Source organism: Thalassophryne amazonica, chromosome 8, assembly GCF_902500255.1.
Source record: "Thalassophryne amazonica chromosome 8, fThaAma1.1, whole genome shotgun sequence".
NCBI lineage: Eukaryota > Metazoa > Chordata > Actinopteri > Batrachoidiformes > Batrachoididae > Thalassophryne > Thalassophryne amazonica.
The window spans coordinates 98,140,687-98,166,476 of NC_047110.1; the positions used below are offsets into that span (position 1 = coordinate 98,140,687).

The 25,790-nt window shown below is 41.5% G+C and overlaps 1 protein-coding gene across 1 annotated transcript in view; it reads right to left on the reverse strand.

Moving 5' to 3' along the window:
* The window catches only part of LOC117516163 (FYVE, RhoGEF and PH domain-containing protein 4-like), a 148,521-nt gene that overhangs the window by 27,696 nt on the left and 95,035 nt on the right, over positions 1–25,790 (reverse strand). The window contains 2 exon segments of the mRNA XM_034177064.1: positions 913–1,105; positions 1,455–1,601. Of these exon segments, the coding sequence (XP_034032955.1) occupies positions 913–1,105; positions 1,455–1,601 (340 nt within the window).

Sequence of the window (25,790 nt, forward strand, 5' to 3'; positions counted from 1 at the left end):
CCTTGTGGAACTCCATAATTAACTTTAGTCTGTGAAGAAGATTCCCCATTTACATGAACAAATTGTAATCTATTAGACAAATATGATTCAAACCACCGCAGCGCAGTGCCTTTAATACCTATGGCATGCTCTAATCTCTGTAATAAAATTTTATGGTCAACAGTATCAAAAGCAGCACTGAGGTCTAACAGAACAAGCACAGAGATGAGTCCACTGTCTGAGGCCATAAAAGATCATTTGTAACCTTCACTAATGCTGTTTCTGTACTATGATGAATTCTAAAACCTGACTGAAACTCTTCAAATAGACCATTCCTCTGCAGATGATCAGTTAGCTGTTTTACAACTACCCTTTCAAGAATTTTTGAGAGAAAAGGAAGGTTGGAGATTGGCCTATAATTAGCTAAGATAGCTGGTTCAAGTGATGGCTTTTTAAGTAATGGTTTAATTACTGCCACCTTAAAAGCCTGTGGTACATAGCCAACTAACAAAGATAGATTGATCATATTTAAGATCGAAGCATTAAATAATGGTAGGGCTTCCTTGAGCAGCCTGGTAGGAATGGGGTCTAATAAACATGTTGATGGTTTGGATGAAGTAACTAATGAAAATAACTCAGACAGAACAATCGGAGAGAAGGAGTCTAACCAAATACCGGCATCACTGAAAGCAGCCAAAGATAACGATACGTCTTTGGGATGGTTATGAGTAATTTTTTCTCTAATAGTTAAAATTTTGTTAGCAAAGAAAGTCATGAAGTCATTACTAGTTAAAGTTAATGGAATACTCAGCTCAATAGAGCTCTGACTCTATGTCAGCCTGGCTACAGTGCTGAACAAACAGAGTGAGTGAAATGGAAAATGCCTCATTCCTTAATTTCCTTTGGTCTTGGCTGTGATGTTGCATATCCCACCTGTTCTCCTCAAAGCGGCTAATCAGGGCCGACACTTTGGATTGTTTTTCTGGGGGCTTCTCACGGCTCACAGCTGTTTTATTGCCACCACCACCCTCCTCCATCCTGGATTTCAGCAACGGCTTCTGGGTGTGGCGCAGTGGCGATGTCAGTTCTGTCACTGGGCTCTGGAGATGTGCTGGCTTTGGAGGTACTGGAGAGAAGAAGATATAAAGTAAAAATATGAAAATGCATCTGTCCAACATGTTTTGTGACACAGCAACTGCAGACAAACAGAGGCAGTTTCATGCAGATGCACATCAGGAGATGGTTCACTGCAGTGTTGGTGTGGGCCTGAAGGGGGCATTAAAAGCCATCAAACCCTTACACCATATGCTGCATGTTTACTCATCTTATCTATGCACTATAATTGATTGTAGACAAAAAATAGCTGAGGGTTTGATCACAGCTGGTTTCTCGTGGCCTGTCAGCCTGGTCACTTTGTGAAGGTGTGACTCTCCGTCTTCTGTTCATACAAGCTGTTCGGAGCAGCCATTACTCACCTGGAGGTTTGCACTCTGGTGGAAGCCTGCTGCAGGAGCCTCTTCCATTGACCTTTCCTCTGACCTTCACACTCCCGCCCACTCGACTGAGACACGCCCTCACACTGGGCGGACTGCTGTGCTCACCTGAGGCACTTTTGCCGAGAGCTGAAATAGAAAGCAAATATGGCACCACCATTAAAAATGAGTGGCAACATTAAACACCATTAACTAAAAACAAAGACAAAAATTAGGACTTTTCCTGGAAAGTGGGGCTAAAATGTCTCCATCACCCTTCAGTGGCCGTTTGCAGAACACATGATTACCGTATGTCGCTATCACACAAATCATATGTGTTATTCAAAAATGAAAAGCAGCCTCTTTAAAATGTTTTATTATGAGTATAAAATTAGAACTTCTCTTTTCAGTCCTTGAACTTGTATAAACCAAAAATGAATAGTGTTGTTGTTAGCCTACACTCGTGGGACACCTCATGGAGGCCGCCATGTTGATACAGTAGCAGCAAAGGGACATATTTACTCTATCTTTCGCACTTTGCAGTACGACTGGAAGACTCAAGAAAAAAAGGAAGAGGAATCAGTGCTTGCTCCTGTATACACTCTCTCCTGGCTGCAAATGCACAAATGCAGGCTAACTATATATATATATATATATATATATATATATATATATATATAGTTGATCACAAGAAAAGGAATGAAAGCAAAGAATCCCCATTGCCAAAGAAGCAAAAATAAGAAGAGAAGGAAATGACCAGCATCAGCATAATGTAATCTGCAACACAGCAATTTCCAACACACTGCGGCTGTAATAGCTTTACTTAATGTTGGTTACAGTATGTGTTTGCACAGCAGTTGTGTTATATTTTTATGCAATAATGAGAAGAATGCAGAAGTAAAGAAGCAGTCATGAAGAGAAAATGGAATGACCAGTCATAAAAAGTTAAGTGGGGGCAGAATTTGTGTTTTTAATGATCTGAAATTTTACCCCTGGTACTTATTATAGGTTTAGAATCCTAACAATCTAATCCAATTACATTTTTTCCACAAATCTAATTGGTTAATCGTGTGAGATTTCAGACCATATAATATCAGGGTAACGGTGGCAAAATATTAGACCGTTTCACATTTGGATGTATTACTCTGCGCCCTGACCAGTGTTCTGATGAGATGTCATTCCTGTTGAATATCATTCCTGCGTAGTATTGTCAGGACACGGAACTGTCTATTTATGCAACAAGACGCACAATTTGACAGAACACCGGCCGCGTGCACTGCTGCCTGTTAGCACTGTTAGCTGAGAGCGAGAGAAAGTTGCTTACCGACGATGCCGCCACCGAAATGGGTGAATTTAAGCTACCATACGAAAGTATCGATGTGGATTCTGATACAGAATTACCGTTTCACATTTGATGGATTACTCCACGCCCTGACAGCTGTTGGAGTGATGCTGCCTCACGGAAAGCCTCAACCACCGAATTACCTACAGAAAAATAAACCGTGCAAACAATGGATTTGGATTACAATGGGAATAACCCCCTTGTGTCTGATGATTTGCAGACAGTCATGCTGTTATACAGTCGCAAATATGCATTTTAAAACTCCTTTTTTGTGACCGTATAACCAGCACGAACATCCGGAAATCATCAGACACAACAGGGTTATTCCTTAAATGTATGCTTACTCAGTACCCATTAATGTGTGTGTGTGTGTATTATATATAAAACCATGCACGCACACACACACACACACACACACACACACACACACACACACACACACACACACACACACACACACACACACACACACACACACACACACACACACACACACACTTTCAACTGATTATCCAAGATCTGGTCGCAGGAGACTGGAGCCTATTCCAGCAGTCCTAGGGCTTGAGGCGGGATCCAGCCTGGACAGGACCCCAGCCTGTCGCAGGGCCACATACAGACAAACAAACACATTCACACCTATGGACAATTTAAAGTTTCCAATTCACCTAAACTGCCTGTCTTTGAATGTTGGAGGAAGTTAGAGCACCCAGAGAGAACCCACGCAAACACAGGGAGAACATGCAAACGTCACACAGAAAGGCCACAGGTGGGAATAGATCCCATGACCTTCTTGCTGTAAGGCAACAGTGCTAATCACTAAGGCATTGTGCTGCCCGTATAAATAAATAACTAAATAAAAACATTATCAATATAAGTGTAGCTGTGTTTTCTTGTCTGTGCTGGTTCATCATAAGGTTGTTAATTTTTCTAAACTATACTGATCGCAAAGGGCAAACGTGTTTAGCCTATGTAATATCCCACTGACTTGTCTGCCACCTGCTGGATGAGGCATCCAATCTTTACATGACTGTCAGCTAACACATAACTTAGCAACCACGGGGAGAAACATGGTGCCCATTATGTAATCATTCATTCATACATTTATTTTCTGCCGCTTATCAGGGTCTGGGTCGCAGTGTCAGAAGACCAAGTAGCTCAGCGCACACTTCACTGTCCTTGGCCATGTCCTTTAAAGCTTCCTGGGGGATCTCAAGGCATTCCTAAGTCAGCTGCGAAATATCATCCTTCTAGGGTGTCCTGGGTCTTCCCCTGGGCCTCCTCCCAGTTGGCCACACCTGGAAGACCTCTCTAGGGAAATGACCAGGAAGCATCATCACCAGATGCCTGAACCATCTTGGCTCCTTTCGATATGAAGAAGCAGTGGCTCTACTCAGAGTCCCTCCCAGATATTTGAGCTTCTCACCCTGTCCTTGAGTGAAAGTCCAGATACCCAATGGAAGAATCTCATTTTCACCACTTGTAACAATGACTTTGTTATTTCAGTCATTCATGGCCATAGGTGAGGATAGGAGCGTAAATAAAGATTCTCATCTTCTGGCTCAGCTCTTTATTCATCACAATGGCCCAGTACAGTGTCCACTGGACCTCAAACACAGGCCAAATCCGCTGATCAATCCCATCTTACATCCACTTGTCAACATGACCCAGAGATACTAAAAATACACTACTTGGGGCAATAACATCTCCTGACCGAGAGTGGACAATACATCCTTTCCTTGGACACAGATATGAAGGCACTAATCCTCATCCCAGTTGCTTCACACTTGCCTCAAACCTGCCCAGTGCATATTGGAAGGCACACTCTGATAAAGCTAACAGAACCACAACATCTGCAAAAAGCAGAGACATGCCACTATGTAGTTAAATAGGATCCAAAATATATGGCATAGTGGCAAAGCAAAATCGTAAGTGGAGAATCAATAGCAGGTTTGGCTGGGGATGGTATCAAAACTTTATTTCTGTACTGTAAAAATCATGATGCAAACACCCTTGTTTCCAAACACTGTTCCAGACTCTGTGTCAAAAGGAAGACATGCTAAACATGGGCACCTGCTGGATGATTCACAGATCTGTATGAAACTGTGATTTTTATTATTTAAAGGCCAGAGTCAGGGCAGGTTCTGTACATGCACTGGCACGTGTTGCTGGTAGAATGGAGTCCTTTCTTTGTGTTGGCACCATGTGACTGAAACAGGGTGTGGTGTTGAAAATATAAATTAAGACAGACTGGGACTGTGCTATTTGTAGCAATAACTATTATCGTTCTTCATGTAAACACTAAATTAAAGCCTCTTTAAATCACAAAACCTTCAAAGCCCAAGTTCCTTTTCTCACATTCCATTTATACATGTTTTTTTTAATATATTTTATTTATAATTTTTTCAAATAATACAAGAAAACACACAAACAAACAAACAAGGCTCAGATGCATGACAGTTACAAATGATTACAGATTTACAATGTCAAAATGATGCAGAAATGGACCCCAGATTCTAAAAAAGATGTCCATCAAACTAAGACGGAGTTTCTCCATTTGAATTATGGTCATCATTTCACTGACCCAAAGCTGAAATGAAGGAGGAACAGGGGACTTCCAGTCTCTCAGTATCAGTCTTTTAGCAACCACCAATCCAAGATCCAGGGATTTTCGAATATTGGCAGGCAGAGATCTCAGAGTCTGCGTGCAACCAAAACTAACCAGTCCAGGTTCCGGTTGAAGGTTCGTTTTATATGCTCGGGAAAACCAGTCAAATATTTTTGACCAAAACACTGTCAGAGAAGAGCAGGACCAGAAAGTGTGAGATAGTGTACCATCAGAAACCTTACACCTGTCACACACTGGAGAAACCGAAGGATAGATTCTGTACAATATGGCTTTTGAGTAATGTAAGCGGTGAACAATTTTGAACTGGATTAATTGGTGCCTGCTGTTCAAAGAACAAGTATGAATGTTAGACAGACATGCGCTCCACCTGGAATCAGACAACTCTATACCCAGTTCACCACACCAGGTATCCCTGATTTTTCCAGTTGGTGCAACAGTGCGGTCATCAAACATGTTTATACATGTTGCCATACTGTACATTCATGAGGAGTTCTGAAAATATGCTGCTGGCTAAAAAGTAATGAGGATCACTCAGTTCCGTTAATTATCCAGCTCATAATCCAGTTGATTATAAACTCCAGAGAAATTTTACAACCAGCTGGCTACAGATGGTGCAGCATGAGCAGAGCAGAGTGCTGAACTAGAGTGGACACACCTTGATTTAATAGAGTGACAGACGCACAGAGTGGAATACAGAGCATAACCATAAAACTTGTGATTGCTGTTAATGGCCCCTGTAGAGGCTGATTTTAGCATGAAATCATGGGTATGTACTTCACTGTTACATAAAGCACCAGTCAACCCTTTAAACACCAGATTTTTCTTTATTTCTACTAGTTTGCTCATTTGCTAAAATTCCAATGTGGAACAGTTCCATTATGTTTGGTTAGCTGATCCAAGCTGATTTTATCCAAAGGGTTAATATGCACTGGACATCACAGCTGACTTGTATACAGTGTGCGACATCTTCACAGTGAATTTTGGCATTTCTCAGGGATGTGTTATGGGTCCTACTCTGTTCAGAAATTGTATGGACTGGATCTTGAGAAAGGTCGTGGGGTCCAGAAATTTTGGTACCTTTGGCAATGATCACTGACTTTGCAGAGGACGCCGTGATGTTTTTGGAATCAATGGGATGCCCTAACCGAACGACTTGAGAAGCTGAGTAAGGAGTTTGTTTGGGCTTGTACCTATCCTGGATTCAATCTCCATTTCAATTTATTTTCATTTATATAGCGCCAAATCACAACCAAGTTGCTCCAAGGCGCTTCACACAAGGAAGGTCTAACCTTACTAACCCCCAGACCAGCAGTGGTAAGGAAAACTCCCTCTGAGGAAGAAACCTCAAGCAGACCAGACTCAAAGGGGTGACCCTCTGCTTGGGCCATGCTACAGACATAAATTATAGAACAATTCACAAAACAAATATACAGGAAATGCTGTTGGTGCACAGGACATGAGGGTCTCCAGCACAAATACCACACCCATCTCTGGATGGAGCTGCACCTTAAACAGAGAGAAAAAACAGAATCAGGCATCAGAAAGACAAGAAATGAAGTATAATTTGCTAGCATTAAACAACAAGAAGAACAGGATACTAAGGTGATCGCTGGCCACTAGCCCTAAACTTCACTAAAAGACCCAGAATTCAGTAAAGTTGAGGCAGCGGCACGCTCTGTTTCCTACTAAGATGAATTAAAAGAGTAAAAAGCGTAGAACTATAGACCCATTTACAGCCTACATCATCAAGAAGCTGCAGGCACATTGAGGCAACGGAAGTACCGCCTCGGATTGTTTACGCGGCATTGTCAAACTCAGATAAGGAAGGAGAACGCAAAAATAACGCCGAACATTCACCATCAAAATGTCAGGCTGTTGTGTCTATGGTTGTACAAACCGAAACATGCAGGAGGGACTGAAGTTGTTTTGCATACCGAGGGATTCTTGGCTGTTCAAGAGCCACCGCAGGGGGCTGTGGCTTCAAGCCATCAAGCGGGAGTATTGGACCGAAGACACCATAAAGAATGCGCGCGTCTGTGGTGCCCATTTTATAACAGGTAAGTGTGGTTTAAGACACAGAACTCTTCATCGATGTTGTGGTATCTCACCTCCTGTACATGTCCGCAAATTACGTAGTCATATGCATCAAGAGACTTGTATGCTCGCAGCTTATCTCTTGTGTACACACTACGTTTCTCAACCAAATACGGGTATATATCAGGCCACTTACTAATGTCATGGTACCATTCAGTAACTGTGTAGGGATCTGGGAGCCACTTGACATTTGTTAAAGTGAGTTTTTTAAAGTAACCTTCATGCAGCTGTCAATGTTTGTAAACAATAAATGGGTCTATACTATGCCAGTATGTGAGCCATACGAAAGGGAAAATAAGTGCGTCTTAAAGTAGACCTGCATTGAAATAAATGTGGTCAGATTTCAGAAAGAAATAGCTGATATGTATTTATAATACCCTTGTGAATGCAGTAAAGTAAATCTGTAAGCCCAAATTTGTAATTCAGCGGAGAAATCTTCGTTTAAAAATGACAAATTTGCAGCTAAAATTTAGCCCTCTGTGAAAACAGTTTATACAGCCGTATCATTTCCATGACGTCAGGGACAAGACGACACGCTCCTGCCTTCAGTCCGATCCCGCATTGAAATTGATTTTATCTGTTAGTAATGTTACTTATACACGTCCTGGTTTCAACATCCAAAAGTAAGCTGCAATGAATGTGAGCTACAGATCTGTGTGCTCAGATCAGCAACGACATCGACAGCGGGCGCCGTTCTTCCTCTCCCGCTCTCTGCCTCCGCTGCGCTTATTAAGTCTGCGGGCTCGTTAACGAGCTCGTTAACCGCCGACGCGGGCCACTCACACCGCCCGTGTCTGCTTTGCAGCCGGTGTTGTGTCAGATTCAGCGCACAACACCGGCATCACCTCTCTGTCTACTGAATGGAGCTGCAGCACACTTGGCACAAGTCCTGAGATTACGCTCGCTGTTTTAATGCGAAGCGGCCGGTACACCTGTTGCTGCAAGGATCCACAGCACCGCACGTCTCGGCAATCGGAGCCCCAGAGCCCCATGGACGCTGAGAGAGGTTTATATATTTTTAATGACTGGGATTGTTTGCGGGTCTCACCTCCATATCCCGCGATGGTACCGGAAGCGACACTAGATTTTCATTGCGACACCACTCAATCAAACGGACATATGAAAAAGTCTCCCAAAATAATTTTCAAGCACAAATAAAAGAAACGTGCCGCAAGATAATATGAAGTTTTAAAAAAGTAGATCCTTCCATATAAGACAAGAAAAAGGTGCAGATGCAAACTGACGTAAATCCACAAATTACAATTGGCGTATTGCATGCTGGGAGAGGGTCTTGTCCGTGACGTCTCGGCAGCGTCCATGATGAGAGGGACAATTTGCGGAGGGCTAAATGTTAGCTGTAAATTTGTCATTTTCAAATGAAGATTTCTCCGTTGAATGACAGATCTGGGCTTGCAGATTTACTTTATTACATTCAGAAGGATCTCATGTGTAAATGTAAGTCATTTTTTGTTCAAAAAAATCTGACTGCATTTTTTCAATGCAGGTCTCCTTTAAGGACTAAGACTAAGATCGAGCCTTTTGAATGACTTCCTGAATTCAGCCATCAGAAGTGGATCGATATGCAGTTAAAGTGTCAAACTTAAAGACATTCACTTATCTCAACCTTTGAGATACCAGGAAGTGCTTATGAAGTCATGAGGTTACTGGACATAGGTGTTTCATGGTGTTGGTACTTTTGCAGGAGAAAGAAGGTTCAAGTCTGAGACCTGGGTGATAACCAGTGACCAAACATGACGACTGAATGTCTTTGGTATTTGGTCTCCCTGGAGAATCCATGGGTACCGGTGGAAAGACTGTGTCAAAGGAACAGTTACTTAGACTGAGATAAGGCCTACTGTTCACATTGTGAGTACAAAACAGCTATGACATTTTGACCATCTGCACAATGTGCAGGTGTCCCTGTATTGAGGACTCCAGCAACTGAAAAAGGCCAAGGGGATCCCCACGTATATCTAAGGAGGTAGTCATGGACTGGCTGCCAAGACTTCCATAATATGGCAGATGCGGCAACACACGTCACCTGCGCATGCTCCCAGACCCTGAGCTGAGTGTACAGTGCTTCTCAGAGTCCTATGCATCATGTGCAACTTATATGCAGGTGTTTTCTCTGCTCAGCTATTTTTGTTGACGCTGCTCACAGTTGTAAAGCAGCAGCTGCATATTTGACTGCATGTAGGTGGTTTAACATAATTTGAATTTCCCAGAAAAACAAATGTCTAAGTGTGTGTAATGTTCTTAATACAGCAATGTGTCAAGTGTGTGTCCTTTGGACATTGCAAAAATATCAAATGAATTCTATCTATTCCATGTTTGCATCAACTCCCCCCCCCCCCTTTTCTGAAAATAATACACTGTTTTACAGTACACTGTTATGGGCCTCAGATCAGATCCAACTTTTTCATCAATGTTCTTAAAGTTAATCATACCCATTTATCTCAATAACAAAAGGGGGCTTTTCTGGCACCTTCTCCAAATGGCTTACATTTGTCATTTGATTCAACCTGCTCAAAGAATTTGGTAAAAATTAATTCTTTTTCTTTCTTTTTGAACAGAACAACTAATACTAAAACTGACAAATGATCAATACATTTAATTTGTCATTTGTTTATTATGACAGTTTGGTTGCATCTTCCTCAATATGAGGATTTGCAAATTTCTCTGCTTACAACATTGTAAATGAAACAACTTTTCTGTTTGGTCAAAATGATGGAAAGACGGAAAAAGAAATTTTCCATCTTTGTCGTAAATCCTTCACCAACTTGTGTTACTGTCCACTACTTTAAAAAAAAGACTGGGGTGAAAGCATCTGCACTCACCATCAATCAAACAAACTCTTCCACAAAATCCTTCTTCATCCTGCTAAACTTACTACACTGAACCCTTTCAAATACAGCTCATACACAAATATTTTTAAGATCTTTTCACATTACTTCCAAAGTGGTGCTTACAGCCCCACGCTGATCTTTATCTTACCAATCTTGAAATACAAAGAGACAGGAAAAAAACCCCCACCACATTCTCATACAGTCACAGTTACTATTTTTACAGCCTGACCGTAATTAAAGGAAACGGATCTGGCAACTGTCTGACTGAAAACGGTCCCACGCTCTGTTTGGGAGAGCACAATTTCTAAACACAGCCCAAAGAATTACCAATCAATTCTAAAAAGTGACCACAGGAATGTCTCGTGATTATGTGTTTTACTGTTTCTCACAACCACGTTAGACACGAGGAGAAAACATTCGGCGACACGATACAGCTTCACTCACACTGTACTCCATGTATAACAGAACCACCCAACGGCTTCAAGTGCTACAGGTAAAATATTAGAAATGGAAAACAATGTGTGAAGATGATTTTTTAAATTTACTTTTAATTTGTTTTTACATGCACCTGCGTACGCTATGCCCTTACATGGACAGTTTAAAGCCAGTGTCCCACCTAATAATAAGCCATGAATGAGTGTGTCAGAGATTATTCGAAGATTGAGCCACGTTTTAAGCTGTCACGTATCCACTACTAAGGTGCCTCTATGTGCCTCTCTGTACCTTACATGTGCCAGGTATCAGCCTCTAGTGAGCCACAATCGACCTGTCATTTGAGCCTTGTCCAGCCTCAAATGGCTGGTGTCGCCGCTTATGATCCACGTCAAGCCACATATGATACATGGAGCGCCATGTAATGTGACGTTAGTGCACGCTTAGGCATGGGTTTGGTTCAAACCTCCAGCCCTCCCACACTTGGTCCCTTTAAAGTCTGGGTTTACACAGTCTGTACAGTCCAGCCGGTGTGCGCTGTGCGTCAGGCTGCTGTTCACCTGTGTTCCAGAGTCATTAAATGCAGCAGTTCTGTGTGTTCACCCAGCTCTCTGTGACCCCCCCCCCCCCCCAAAAAAAAAGACACCACAATGACGTGGTCACTTTAATTATATACACCCGCAACTGTGTGGATCACCCCCCCCCCCCCCCCCCCCAAAAAAAAAAACACAACACAACACAACACCCATCCATAACCAGACCAGCGAGAACTGAACCACGGGTTCCTGGACAGTTGCGTCTGCGCTTCTTCTTGCTGGCTTTATTTCTTCCATGGCTTACAGTCATTTTGACACCATGATCCAACTTTTAACTTTGTGTTCATCCATTAATGTCTGCAAAATCTCACTTTTGCGAGCTCAAATTCTGCATAAATGCTTGTCTTGAGTGTGAGTCGTTGTGTCAACATGCACAGAAAGCGCCTCATCTGATCCATTACAAGATGTTAAATCTATCATAAACATACTTTTACAGCTGCTTATTAAGAAGTAATAACATGCAACTGTTTTACCAAACTATTACAATAAAAAATTACAAATAATTACCCTTTAAGCTGTTTCAAATATGTTCTCCACCTCAGCACACGAGACAGAGAGCGGAAAAAACTCCAAATGTCCTCTGTGATTCCTGAAGCGATTAGAGGTGTTTTCATCATCCAAATTGTGACAGAAAATTATTAATCTGCGTCCAGTGCACAAAGCAGGTGAGATTGTAGTGTGCAAGAGGGCTGAGCCAAAATAGCCTGTCCTGTCCTCGTAGCCGCCATGTGCTCGGCTAATTGGCTTGTAACAGCCTCGTCTGCACCACAAACATGCCTCTAAAATCCTCGTTTGTCCTTGTAGTACCTTGTACACAAACTGCCCCATGTTGTTGTTGCTAAATTTTGAACGTCTTGAAATTAGCGCCACGCTCAGAAATGAGCCTTGTTAGCCGAATATTCTGCCTCTAAGAACCCACGATTGTTGAATAACTGGACTCGTACCAAAAAAAAACAAAAAAATCATGCGACATTAATTCATCCTTCATTATTCGGTAGGACCAGGACTTAAGATTCTAAACATACAGTAGCCAGCTCTGCTTCAGGATAAATTTAAGTTCCTTCCTCTCGTGTTCGCATTCACATTCATGCCTCTGGAAGCACACATTGTGGCATCTCCTCATTAAAACTGGCTTGGCACGAGCACAAGACCACCGTGTAATGAGTAAAAGCAGTCACCACGCCGCTCAACCACGTGGAGTCTCTCCATCTGTGTGACGGAAAAGAAGCCCAACTGTCTGGAACTGAGACAATTGGTCAACAAGGACTTACGTTCAAGCCGATGCTTACTGTTTTGGAGTGTCAAATAGATTTATATACAGTAGAACTTTAAGTCCACAAATACGAGTAAGAACATTGATAATAGCAAGTAGAAGGACACTGAGCATGCACAGCTCCAGCAATGTTCAACAGGCCTCTATCAATGTTCAACAGGTTCATATCTCGACATTCTCCGTTTTCCTCCATCTTTGTTTTTCACTGTAAACAGGTTACTACTTTTATGCTTCTCTAACAATCTTAAATTCTGATGGCTCACCTGTGATCCTCACCTTTGATCCTGAGTGCTAGGCTTTGATCATGATCGCTGACCTTTGATTGTCTTCACTCATCTTTTATCACCAACCTTTGATGCTGAGCCTTGCTCATAATTACTGACCTTTAATCCTGGTCACTCATCAAAGAGGCAAATATGATGTTTTCATCGCTGTTTGTTTTGCTTTGAACCTATAATTAGGATCAAAAGAATCAAGATCAAGGGACTGATCCTGATGTGTGATCCTTATCACTTAACTCAGATCCTGATTTGAAGGAATCACTGTCAAAGGCAGGGTCATAAATCAAAGGAATCGGGGGGGATCAAAGCTAAAACAAAGGATCTACCTGTGTTCAGGATCAAAGATAAAAAGCCAGGTTTTGGCTGAAAGGAATCAGGATCAAAGATTAAAAATCCAAGCCATGAGCCATCATTTCATTAAGACCATAAGAGTCACGATAAATAATAAATTAGGCAGGATTGGGATCAAACATCAAAAGGCAGATCCACATCAAAAATTAATCAATTGTCCCTTTACCTCTCAAAAACGTTTACCGAAATGTGTTCAGACTATTTTTAGACATCCGGTAGGCTAACTATCTATCTGGACAGATTAGTGAAGAAGTATAAGTGACACCTGTTAAAAAAAAAATGCCTCTTGAAGAGGAAAAACGCATATATAAGTCATATCAGAGTATACGTCTCACTTTTTTCCTGTATTTTCAGCTCTTTAATATAGGACTTTTGTGTGTAGTTGCAGTGTATTTTTTATGTTTGTCATTTATACTTTTATTATTGCAGTTTACTTTGTTTAGTGATTTGATTCTTTGGAACATTCTGTATAAATAGTCTTTTTAATTTTTGTTATCAACAATAAACATGATTTTTTTTTTGGTATATTAAATTGCACTGGAGTATGTCATGAGATGTCCTAAACTAATTTTAAAAAAAAAATTACCTGCGACTTATACTCAGGAAAATACAGTAAGCCTATATACGCCCTGAGGACTGTTGACAGCGGTGCTCATCTCCAAATTTCACAGTGTCAAACAGATGAGACTCTATGACCCCCCCCCCCGCCGGATGGGATGCAGGTTACTCCCCATTTGAGGCTGGTACCCGTTTACAGCTGAATGGACTGAGACAATGTAGATTAAGTGTCTTACCCAAGGACACAGACAGGTATCATGAGCGGGATTTGAACCCAGGCCTACATACTGGCAGGTCAGCTCCTTATCCACTCAGCTACCTGCTCCAAACAGAAAGACAGCAACAACAATGTAACCTTCTTGGTGGAGGAAAAAGCAACATTCAGCTGCACTTTTTTGCAACTGAAACCCTGCTCGCACAATCCCGCAGTCAAGGAAATGAGGATGTGAGTGAGACTCAAACTTTTCTGCTGCCATGACAACTCGACGGCAAAATGAACTGGTATCATCATCCCAAACAATCTTGTTCAGTGAGTACAAGGAAATAAGAGCTTTCTGTAAATGTCAGGTCATTAAATGATAAGCAGTGAAGTCACTTGTAATTTCACAATACTAGTCCAAAAAAAAAACAAACTACACAAAAAGAAGCTTCATCAGCATTTCACTGACAGAACTTCTCAAAAGAATAAAAAAAACAAAACAAAAAACTTTACAGCACTGCTGTCTAATCCACATCACAGCACCACAGGAGAGATTTTACTGCGAGCTGCCACAGACGAAGAGGGCAAAGGAATGCAACAGCCTGACAAAAATATCTCACTGCACAAACAAATACTTCAAAAAACAGAGAATCGTCCCACTGCTGCAGCTTAAAATAGTTGTGTTCTACAAATAGTAATATCTATTGGTCGGTCAGTCTGTAGCCAAAAACATTCCTCAGTGAACTCTCTCATTACAGACTTGGGTTGGCTACATATTTGAAGGCCCTAAATGCAGGACGCAAATCCATTTGTAGTGTAGATCAACCAACCAGAATGTCTCCTACCATTCCCTTTAAACTGTATCACGATAACAAGCACGGCAATGTGGTATCAAACGGACACAACGGACAGGTATGGAGAGGAAGAGGTCTGTGCAGACAGGACGAGTGATTGAGCTGGTGAAAGGGACAGAATACTGGAAGATGCTGTAGCAGTCATATTAATAATTAATACCTATATGACGATACTGTCCTTTAACCAACGTTACATCTGCTGTCTCACCACAGTGTATGAGACACGCACATAAGGTTAAAAATTAAGTGCACTTGAACATTAGACAGGATGGACTGCTCTGTCATGATAATCAATCAATCAATCAATCAATCAATTTTTTATATAGCGCCAAATCACAACAAACAGTTGCCCCAAGGCGCTTTATATTGTAAGGCAAGGCCATACAATAATTATGTAAAACCCCAATGGTCAAAACGACCCCCTGTGAGCAAGCACTTGGCTACAGTGGGAAGGAAAAACTCCTTATAATCAGATGTCAAATACAACTTCTCTCCACATCTGAAAACAAACCCTATGGTTTGCACAAACTGTGCAGGAGGGTTAATGCTCTTCTCATTAAATGGACAGTTGTTTACATTATGTACTATAATCAATAGCATTTCCTTAGAAGCTGTAACACTGCCGTACATGATGGGAAAATCTTCGGAAGTGCCACAGTTGAGTTAAATGTTGACTACAGCCCTGCTATGGTGGCTATGGTTGTTTCTGCACGTATGGTACAATCCCGACACGTTATGTCATCACACTGTGGGCTAGACTCGTGCATTACAACATCAAACACTAGATCACATTCTTGGGAAACTGTCATCTTCACACGCAAGATTGTCATAGTTATAAGAAACAAGCTTCTGGGATTTATATCTGCAAAAAGTGAGAAAAGGGACATTAATGTGTTTTAAGTTACCTGCTGGCATAGCTGTACTGTCTTATAATCTCCAAACTATGTAAAGTGAGACAGGTGTTGCCTACCTGCAACACTGCTTTCTAAAACTTCACCACCATCACCACCTTCCTAGAGGTGTGTCACCTGATAGTCAGCCTGCCTGACTTGTCTTGGTTCCTCATTTTTTGAAGGACTTACTCCTCCCACCCTCCCTCCACATGGCCTCTAGCAATGTACCTGGCAAGATTTCAGCACAAGAGCTACAGGTGGAAAACAGTGACACACCTTTGCATGCGCCTCCACCCAGCCAACACAAAGACAGCTTGAAACCTAAAATCAGCTTCTTGCTTCGTAGTGTACAAGTATGTCAGAATTCATCATTAATTCTGCTTCTTCATGAAGTAGTTGCTAACTAAAGTGACTAAAAGATGGTTTCTAGTCAGACTGCACCCATACAGCCACATAAGGGAATGTGAGGAAAGAATTGTCACTTTGAGGTATACCAAAAACCCACTGCAACTCTTACATTGGTTCAAGTGTGAATGTGTAGAATTTAGAGCAGAACTAAAAGCGTACATTATGTCGGTTAGATAAGACATGGAGCACAAATATGACAGCACTGACACAAACAAATACAGTTTTGTTTTTGTGATAAAGTCTTTAGTCTATAAAATGTTAAAAGAAAAAAACCTAAACAACAGCACTCAGAGTGCATAAATCCACCATGGCTCAAGAATCATCAATCTACTAGTCTCTAAACCTGAGGAAAAATACTGGTGGGGCGCTGTGTCACATGCAAAGAATTTAGCATGTTAAAGAATGAGAGCCATTAAAAAAATACAAATAACAAATAACCCTACATCGCCATCCAGCTCATAATTCAACATGCTGTTTGACCAAAAGTCTTCTTCTGCACCACATTTCACTGAAATCCAATTATGTGTTTTGGAGGAATCCTCCTAAAAGTCAAACAAAAACATTACCTGCTCGGAGATGGTGCTAATATTGACATGACAACTTCTTACAGCCCAGCATTTGTGATGACGTCAAAACAAAGCAACAATAAACAACAACAACAACAAAAAAAAACCCTCATACATAAAAAAAAATTGATACCTGTTAAAGTTTTGCTTAAAGTAATGTTTTGATTGATGAATGACTTAAACTACAAAAAGAGTTGACAGTTCTTTTTCGATTAACCATCTTAGCACGTCAACACATTCCAGACTTCTACTTATCGGTGACAAACGTAAAACCAGTCCTAAATCCTAAAAGCAAGCAGAGCCGATTATAAAAAAAAAAAAAAAAAAAAAGACGACAGCAATTCACCCCAGTGTCAGTGCAGACAGGAAGTGACACAGAAGAAACCTTGACTCTGAAGTTAAAAAAATCTGGGTGAAAACACTCACCGTGCGCTTATGTCAGTGTCACACTGTGTATGAGTGCAGGACAAACTTTCAGCTCTCTGTGATCTTCCCAGAGCACAACACCGAATGACTGAGTTCAACAACATCACTGACAGATCCGTGCAGAACTCCTCCCTCACACTCTCATTCACCACACACACACACACACACACACACACACACACACACACACACACACACACACACACACACACACACACACACACACACACACTATTTAACCACAAGAGGCAGCATTCAAAAAAAGTACTGTTACATAGAGTTTCACACACACACACACACACACACACACACATACACACACACACACACACACACACACACACACACACACACACACACACACACACACACACACACACACGAGGTCTGTTAGAAAAGTATCCGACCTTTTTATTTTTTTCAAAAACCATATGCATTTGAATCACGTGTGATTGCATCAGACAAGCTTGAACCTTCGTGCGCATGCGTGAGTTTTTTCATGCCTGTCGGTTACATCATTCGCCTGTGAGCAGGCTTTGTGTGAGCAGTGGTTCACCCCTCTCGTCAGATTTTTATTGCGAATAAATGTCTGAACAATTTGGAGCTTTGCTGCATCAATTTTTTCCAGAAACTGTGAGAGACCTCCAGATGGTAACCATTCGGAAAATTCAAATGGCTTTGAGGGATGATTTTATGGGGATTACACAGATTAAGGAGTGCTCCAGCCGGTTTAAAGACCGCCCACAGCTGCTGAGAGCGCGCCGCGCTCCGAGCGCCGATCGACAGGCTCAAACCCCGCTGAAACAACCAGATCATTTCCAACGTGAAGGCTTCGTTGATCCGGGACGTCGTCTGACTTTCACAAAAATGGCAGGAGACATGGACATCAGCACTTTTTTGGCACATTCCACTGTTACAGGAGTTTTTTTCATGGAAAGAAAAGCGGACGGATGCGCCACCATGCCGCTCATGGCGCGGCACAAAACCACCTCTGTGTTGGTCTCACAGGACGGCTTTGAGATGGCTTTCAGACAGCTGTCGGTGGGTTTTCAGTTGTGTGACTAACCGAGAAATTGTGGATGAGCCTGGACATGCCAGAACATGTCCGGTGAGGCTTCATCACGGCGTTGCTTTGCGCCATGCAGCTCCACCGCGACGCAAGAAATTCCTACACAAAATTAAAGGAGATTTTTTTTAACGAAAGACGTGCGGACGGGTCTGCGCGTCGGGACGCAGCCGACGCGGTGCGGCGGCACAGGAAAAACACCTCCGTGTTGATAACATTTGTAAAATCCAGGCGGCTTTTGATGGCTTTCAGTGGAGTGAGTATATGAGAAATTGTTTAACAGCTGGACATGTTCCAACTTGTCCTTAAGGCTTCCAACAGAGGTGTTTTTCCTGTGGCGGAAAAAATCTCCTTTAACAGTGGAATATCCGGATAAAATGCTGAAACCGACTTCTTCTGAAACTTCTCTGTTCTCCCACGACGTCCTGGATCAATAGAGCCTGAAATGTAGAGGTTTTCAGCTTGAAACAGGCTGATGACGCCGCCTGAGAGCGCTGCGCGACGTCTCGCACCATGGGAAGTCCTTAAAGCGACAGTATCACCTCAAAATCTCTCATCAGCCGTTAAAATTTTCACTGAAAACCAGCTTAATTTTTCGAACCATGTCCACTTCGATGTGTCTCACAGGTTTAGAAAAAATTTTGATCAAACAAAGTGCCAGTCTCTCAGCAACTTCTCAGACAAAGGAATTCCGACGAGGGGCTGGACGACTCCTCCCACAAGGAGTGCTCACAGGCGAATGACGTCACCGACAGGCGTGGAAAAACTCACGCATGCGCACGAGGGTTCAAGCATGTCTGACGTAAAAACATATGAATGAAATCCATATAGTTTTTGAAAAAATAAAAAGGACCTATACTTTATGGACAGACCTCGTATATATATACACACACATACACATATATACATATATACATATATATATACATACATATATATATATATACATACATACATGTCTATCTCGGCTTTCAGTCCTTAACAGTCCAGTAAGTATCAGTGAAATTGTGGAGAGCTGGACATGTCCAAACTTGTCCTCTGACACGCCGAAACGGAGGTGTTCCTTTGTCTCGCTTCCAAAGCGAATCGGTCTTTACGCGCGAAGCCTCCGCGTGGCTTTCCATGACAAAATCTCTTGTTAAAAGTGAAATCTGCCGGAAAATGGCTGATGTTCAGCTCTTGTGATAACCAGAGAAAGAGCACATGACGGTCTCGTATCCACAGAGCCATCCGTTTAGAAATGGTCCGGTGGCTTGTGCCGTATCGTCGCAGCTCGCCAAGCGGCGCGCCGAGCGTCCTTAAAGGGGTCCTTAAAGCTGTAGTTACAGTCCTTATTCTCTGTGAAGCCCGTAAAATTTTCACCGAAAGCCAGATAAATTTTTCGAATGGTTTCCAGGTGCCAGTCTCTAACAGCTTCTGAAAAAATTCTGATGGAAAAAAAGTCCTTTTCATTCCGCCATTTCCAGACAATGAAAATCTGACGAGGGGGCGGGACCACTCCTTCCCAAGGCGTGCTCACAGGCGAATGACGTCACCGACAGGCGTGGAAAAACTCACGCATGCGCACGAGGGTTCAAGCATGTCTGATGTAAAAACATGTGAATGAAATCCATATAGTTTTTGAAAAAAATAAAAAGGACCATTACTTTATTGACAGACCTCGTATATATACATATACACACATATATACGTATACACATATACACACACACACATATACACATATATATATGTGTATATATATATATATATATATATATATATAAATCAATCAATCAATCAAGTTTATTTCTAGAGCCCTTTACAACACTCAAAGTGACCAAAGTGCTTTACAACAAAATTTAAAAACAAAACATGGTAAAAAACAAATATCCAACAGTAAAACCATTACAAAAACAATTAAATAAAATATGCATAAAAACATTTAATAGCATAAAATAAAGCGCCATCATGCTACTGAGTGTTAAAAGCCAGCCTGAACAAATACATCTTGAGCCAGGACTTAAAAAGCTGTAAGTCAGAGATTATTCTCATTTCAGGGAGCAATTTATTCCAATGTTTGGGCCCAGCAACAGAGAAGGCCCGATCACTCCAGCGTTTAGGCCTGGACCTGGGCACTTCCAGTTAAAAGCTGATTTACAGACCTCAAAGACCTGTCTGAGACACGAGGATGCAAAAGCTCAGTCAAATAAGGAGGGGCCAGGCCATTAAGGGCTTTAAAGACAAACATCAAAATTTTAAAATCAACTCTAAAAGAGACTGGAAGCCAGAGCAAATTAAAAAGAACTGGGGTGATGTGCTGACGTCTTGATATGTTTGTTAAAAATCGGACTGCAGCGTTTTGCACCAGCTGGAGACGACTCAGAGATGTCTGAGGAACTCCAACATAAAGGGCATTACAATAGTCAATTCTAGAGCTGATAAAAGAGTGGATAGTTTTTTCAAGGTCAGTGTGATTTAAAAATGGTTTAACCTTAGATAAAAGACGCAACTGATAAAAACTTGTTCTTACCACACTGTCAATTTGTTTGTCAAATCTAAAAGAACTGTCAAATACCACCCCAAGATTTCTTACTACAACCCCTGGCAATAATTATGGAATCACTGGCCTCGGAGGATGTTCATTCAGTTGTTTAATTTTGTAGAAAAAAAAGCAGATCACAGACATGACACAAAACTAAAGTCATTTCAAATGGCAACTTTCTGGCTTTAAGAAACACTATAAGAAATCAGGAAAAATAATTGTGGCAGTCAGTAACGGTTACTTTTTTAGACCAAGCAGAGGGAAAAAAATATGGACTCACTCACTGAGGAATAAATTATGCAATCACCCTGTAAATTTTCATCCCCAAAACTAACACCTGCATCAAATCAGATCTGCTCATTAGTCTGCATCTAAAAAGGAGTGATCACACCTTGGAGAGCTGTTGCACCAAGTGGACTGACATGAATCATGGCTCCAACACGAGAGATGTCGAATCGAAAATGCACAACAAAACAAATGAGGAATGAATGGGAGGAAACTGGAGTCAACGTCTGTGACCGAACTGTAAGAAACCGCCTAAAGGAAATGGGATTTACATACAGAAAAGCTAAACGAAAGCCATCATTAACACCTAAACAGAAAAAAAACAAGGTTACAATGGGATAAGGAAACGCAATCATGGACTGTGGATGACTGGATGAAAGTCATATTCAGTGATGAATCTCGAATCTGCATTGGGCAAGGTGATGATGCTGGAACTTTTGTTTGGTGCCGTTCCAATGAGATTTATAAAGATGACTGCCTGAAGAGAACATGTAAATTTCCACAGTCATTGATGATATGGGGCTGCATGTCAGGTAAAGGCACTGGGGAGATGGCTGTCATTACATGATCAATAAATGCACAAGTTTACGTTGATATTTTGGACACTTTTCTTATCCCATCAATTGAAAGGATGTTTGGGGATGATGAAATCATTTTTCAAGATGATAATGCATCTTGCCATAGAGCAAAAACTGTGAAAACATTCCTTGCAAAAAGACACATAGGGTCAATGTCATGGCCTGCAAATAGTCCGGATCTTAATCCAATTGAAAATCTTTGGTGGAAGTTGAAAAAAATGGTCCATGACAAGGCTCCAACCTGCAAAGCTGATCTGGCAACAGCAATCAGAGAAAGTTGGAGCCAGACTGATGAAGAGTACTGTTTGTCACTCATTAAGTCCATGCCTCAGAGACTGCAAGCTGTTATAAAAGCCAGAGGTGGTGCAACAAAATACTAGTGATGTGTTGGAGCGTTCTTTTGTTTTTCATGATTCCATAATTTTTTCCTCAGAATTGAGTGAGTCCATATTTTTTTCCCTCTGCTTGGTCTAAAAAAGTAACTGTTACTGACTGCCACAATTTTTTTCCTGATTTCTTATAGTGTTTCTTAAAGCCAGAAAGCTGCCATTTGAAATGACTTTAGTTTTGTGTCATGTCTGTGATCTGCTTTTTTGTACAAAATTAAACAACTGAATGAATATCCTCTGAGGCCAGTGATTCCATAATTTTTGCCAGGGGTTGTATAGGTTTCAAAGACGCAGACAACAAACCAGAACCTAGAAGAGCAGGGTCACCAAACAAAATGTAATCAGTTTTGTCCTCGTTCAAATGAATAAAATTTTGCTGTAGCCACAGCTTTATGTCAGCCATGCAGTCTGACAAACGTCTGATACCGTCATTTGTATTTGAAGACACTGGCAGATAAATCTGCAGGTCATCTGCATAGCAATGGAAAGACATGTTATACACACACACACACACACACACACACACATATACATACATACACATATATATACACAACAAAAATATAAACGCAACACTTTTGGTTTTGCTCCCATTTTGTATGAGATGAACTCAAAGATCTAAAACTTTTTCCACATACACAATATCACCATTTCTCTCAAATATTGTTCACAAACCAGTCTAAATCTGTGATAGTGAGCACTTCTCCTTTGCTGAGATAATCCATCCCACCTCACAGGTGTGCCATACCAAGATGCTGATTAGACACCATGATTAGTGCACAGGTGTGCCTTAGACTGTCCACAATAAAAGGCCACTCTGAAAGGTGCAGTTTTATCACACAGCACAATGCCACAGATGTCGCAAGATTTGAGGGAGCGTGCAATTGGCATGCTGACAGCAGGAATGTCAGCCAGAACTGTTGCTCGTGTATTGAATGTTCATTTCTCTACCATAAGCCGTCTCCAAAGGCGTTTCAGAAAATTTGGCAGTACATCCAACCAGCCTCACAACCGCAGACCACGTGTAACCACACCAGCCCAGGACCTCCACATCCAGCATGTTCACCTCCAAGATCGTCTGAGACCAGCCACTCGGACAGCTGCTGGAACAATCGGTTTGCATAACCAAAGAATTTCTGCACAAACTGTCAGAAACTGTCTCAGGGAAGCTCATCTGCATGCTCGTCGTCCTCATCGGGGTCTCGACCTGACTCCAGTTCGTCGTCGTAACCGATTTCAGTGGGCAAATGCTCACATTCGCTGCCATTTGGCACGTTGGAGAGGTGTTCTCTTCACGGATGATGTGAAGGAGATGTGCACTGCATGAGGCAAATGGTGGTCACACCAGATACTGACTGGGGGGGTCTTCAATATGGCTAGTACCTAGGGCCCAGAATTTGGTGCTATGCCCCTGTATATAACAGAGTTTGTGTAACGGATATTCGCTCACATCAGACAAAAAGTCCCGCTCCATCACAATGTATTCCTATTAAAAACCTCTTGCATATACCGGACAGATCAGTCTGGACGTGCCCAGTAACAGAAGTACGAAATGAAGTTCATCATGACAATCGCCGATTCAAGGAAAGTGGGTACCATATTTCTGTGGTTAAAAGCCTGGCCATTTATTTTTTCAAACTGTGCCCAGACACGGGACCTAAATGAGGCAGGGCGTAATTCAAGGCCAGTCATTATTAACAAAATATTTTTGTAAAACTCTGCTCTCTGCTCGTTGTCGTCACCGCGCTGTGACACAAACACACAGCAGGCTGACCACAGTGGACTCCGGTGGAGTGCACACAGGACATAGAGGAACAGATGTAGGGACGTGCTGTGAGCAGAAAAATAGAAAAAACCCAACCAACCAAAATTTTGAATGCAACGTGTCTGTGTCCCGGGGATGCGGTAAATTTTATAACTTGTGTCCAGCCTCGATTTTACATTAGGACGGTTCAGTACGAACGCTGCAATCCGTTGCGGCGATGGAGAACTTTAATCCCTGTATATAAGACTTGCTACTTACTTATATACCCAAAAATACTCACTGAAATCCAGTGGACAATTCACATAAAAAGAGGAGTCCTGCTTAACTTGTCAGAAATCATCATGGCAAACAATTACCTCCTTTCAAAAAATTCCTTACACAAGAAAAATGTCTGATTATGACATTGCAGAGTAGTTTGCCAGTTTTTGTTCAGATAAAAATGTTAGCTAAATCTTTATAAATGAAATAGAAATATTAAATTTTCTTGAGACAGTGTGTGATAACAGTATTACAGTAACAATAATTGTTTGAAAAGTGGGCTTTCTAAGTGCTATGCAGCCTAAAAGTACATTAAATAAGCTCAACGCTCCCCAATCAAGCTTTGATGGTAGCAACGCATTCTGAGCACTGACGGCTGAACAAAGGTAACAAACAAGTGGAGACATTATGTGCTAACATGATTTTTAATTTTCATGCATCCATCCTGCTGCAGAACTCAAAATGCTTTGCATCATAGTTTCTGTGTATTTAACTCTGAGCATTAACGAAGCAAAGGCGTCATTTGCACATTTTAGGAAAGAAGGACAGTGACAAAGAGGACCACCAACTGTGTAACAGCTTCTATTTATTAGTTAGCAAGATCAATGATTAATGCTACAATGAATTAGCCTGGAAAACTGCACACAAAATTCCATGAACTAGTCCTCCTTAGGCACATTTGCTGTACAAATATTCAAGGCTGCAATAAAACAAGACCAACCAGCTGACAGTATAAACGTATCAACAAAAACAAGGAAATATCTCAAATGAATTGACGATCTGGTGAAACCCACCAAACACGGAAGAGTGTGAAAGGAACTTAACAGAAATAAAAAATGAAAGAACAGAACATTTATGTAGCAGGTACCTTTTGCAGACGTCTGCAGAGGAACGTGCAACTGGTCGCTCTCCATGGTTCAGATCTCTCCTCCTGTCTGAACCTCAGAGCTGTTTGTTCAACTATCTACTGCTCAACAGCACTGTATATCATCAAATGGTTACACAAAACCAACACAGGAAGTTACCTGAAATATAAAAACACTGCTACACGCTACAGCTATGGGAAAGTGTTTGTGTGCTGTTGTACACCTTTTAGACATAAGGGCAACACTTACCTAACCTGCATCACCAAACCTATAACTGAACATATGCAAACCCACAGTGAAATGGCCTGCAGGCCAAACATACCATGAAATATCTTTGGTTCATACTGTGTGCAATTAAATTAAACTCAAAGTAAATTTCAGGATCACTGTGCTTTTTTGTCTTTTCCATATGATTTGGGGTTGTAGAATAACAAGTTTCATCACAATCAATGAAGGCCATGCGGCTTTATTTTATACATTATAATTCACAGATTCAGCCCCCTGGTGGCCACAATTAGGATCAAAACACATCCAATGCCAAACATATCAAAGATGTGAGGTGAGGTGGCCTTGTGTACCAATTTTCACCCTGATACACAAAATCTTTTTCAAGATACCGTGTACACAACCTTTCAGAGGCAGCCACATGATGGCCACAGTTACAGATGAAAAGCACTCAACATCGAACTTGTCCAAAGTCTTAGTGAGGTGATCTTGTTTACCAAGTTACAACTTGTTAGACAAAGACTTTGTCAAGATACTGCATACAAAATGTTTCAGTGACTTTGTCCCCTGTTGGCCACAATTAAAATAAAAACATATCCAACGTCAGGTTTGTCTGATATCTTTGTGCGACGACATTG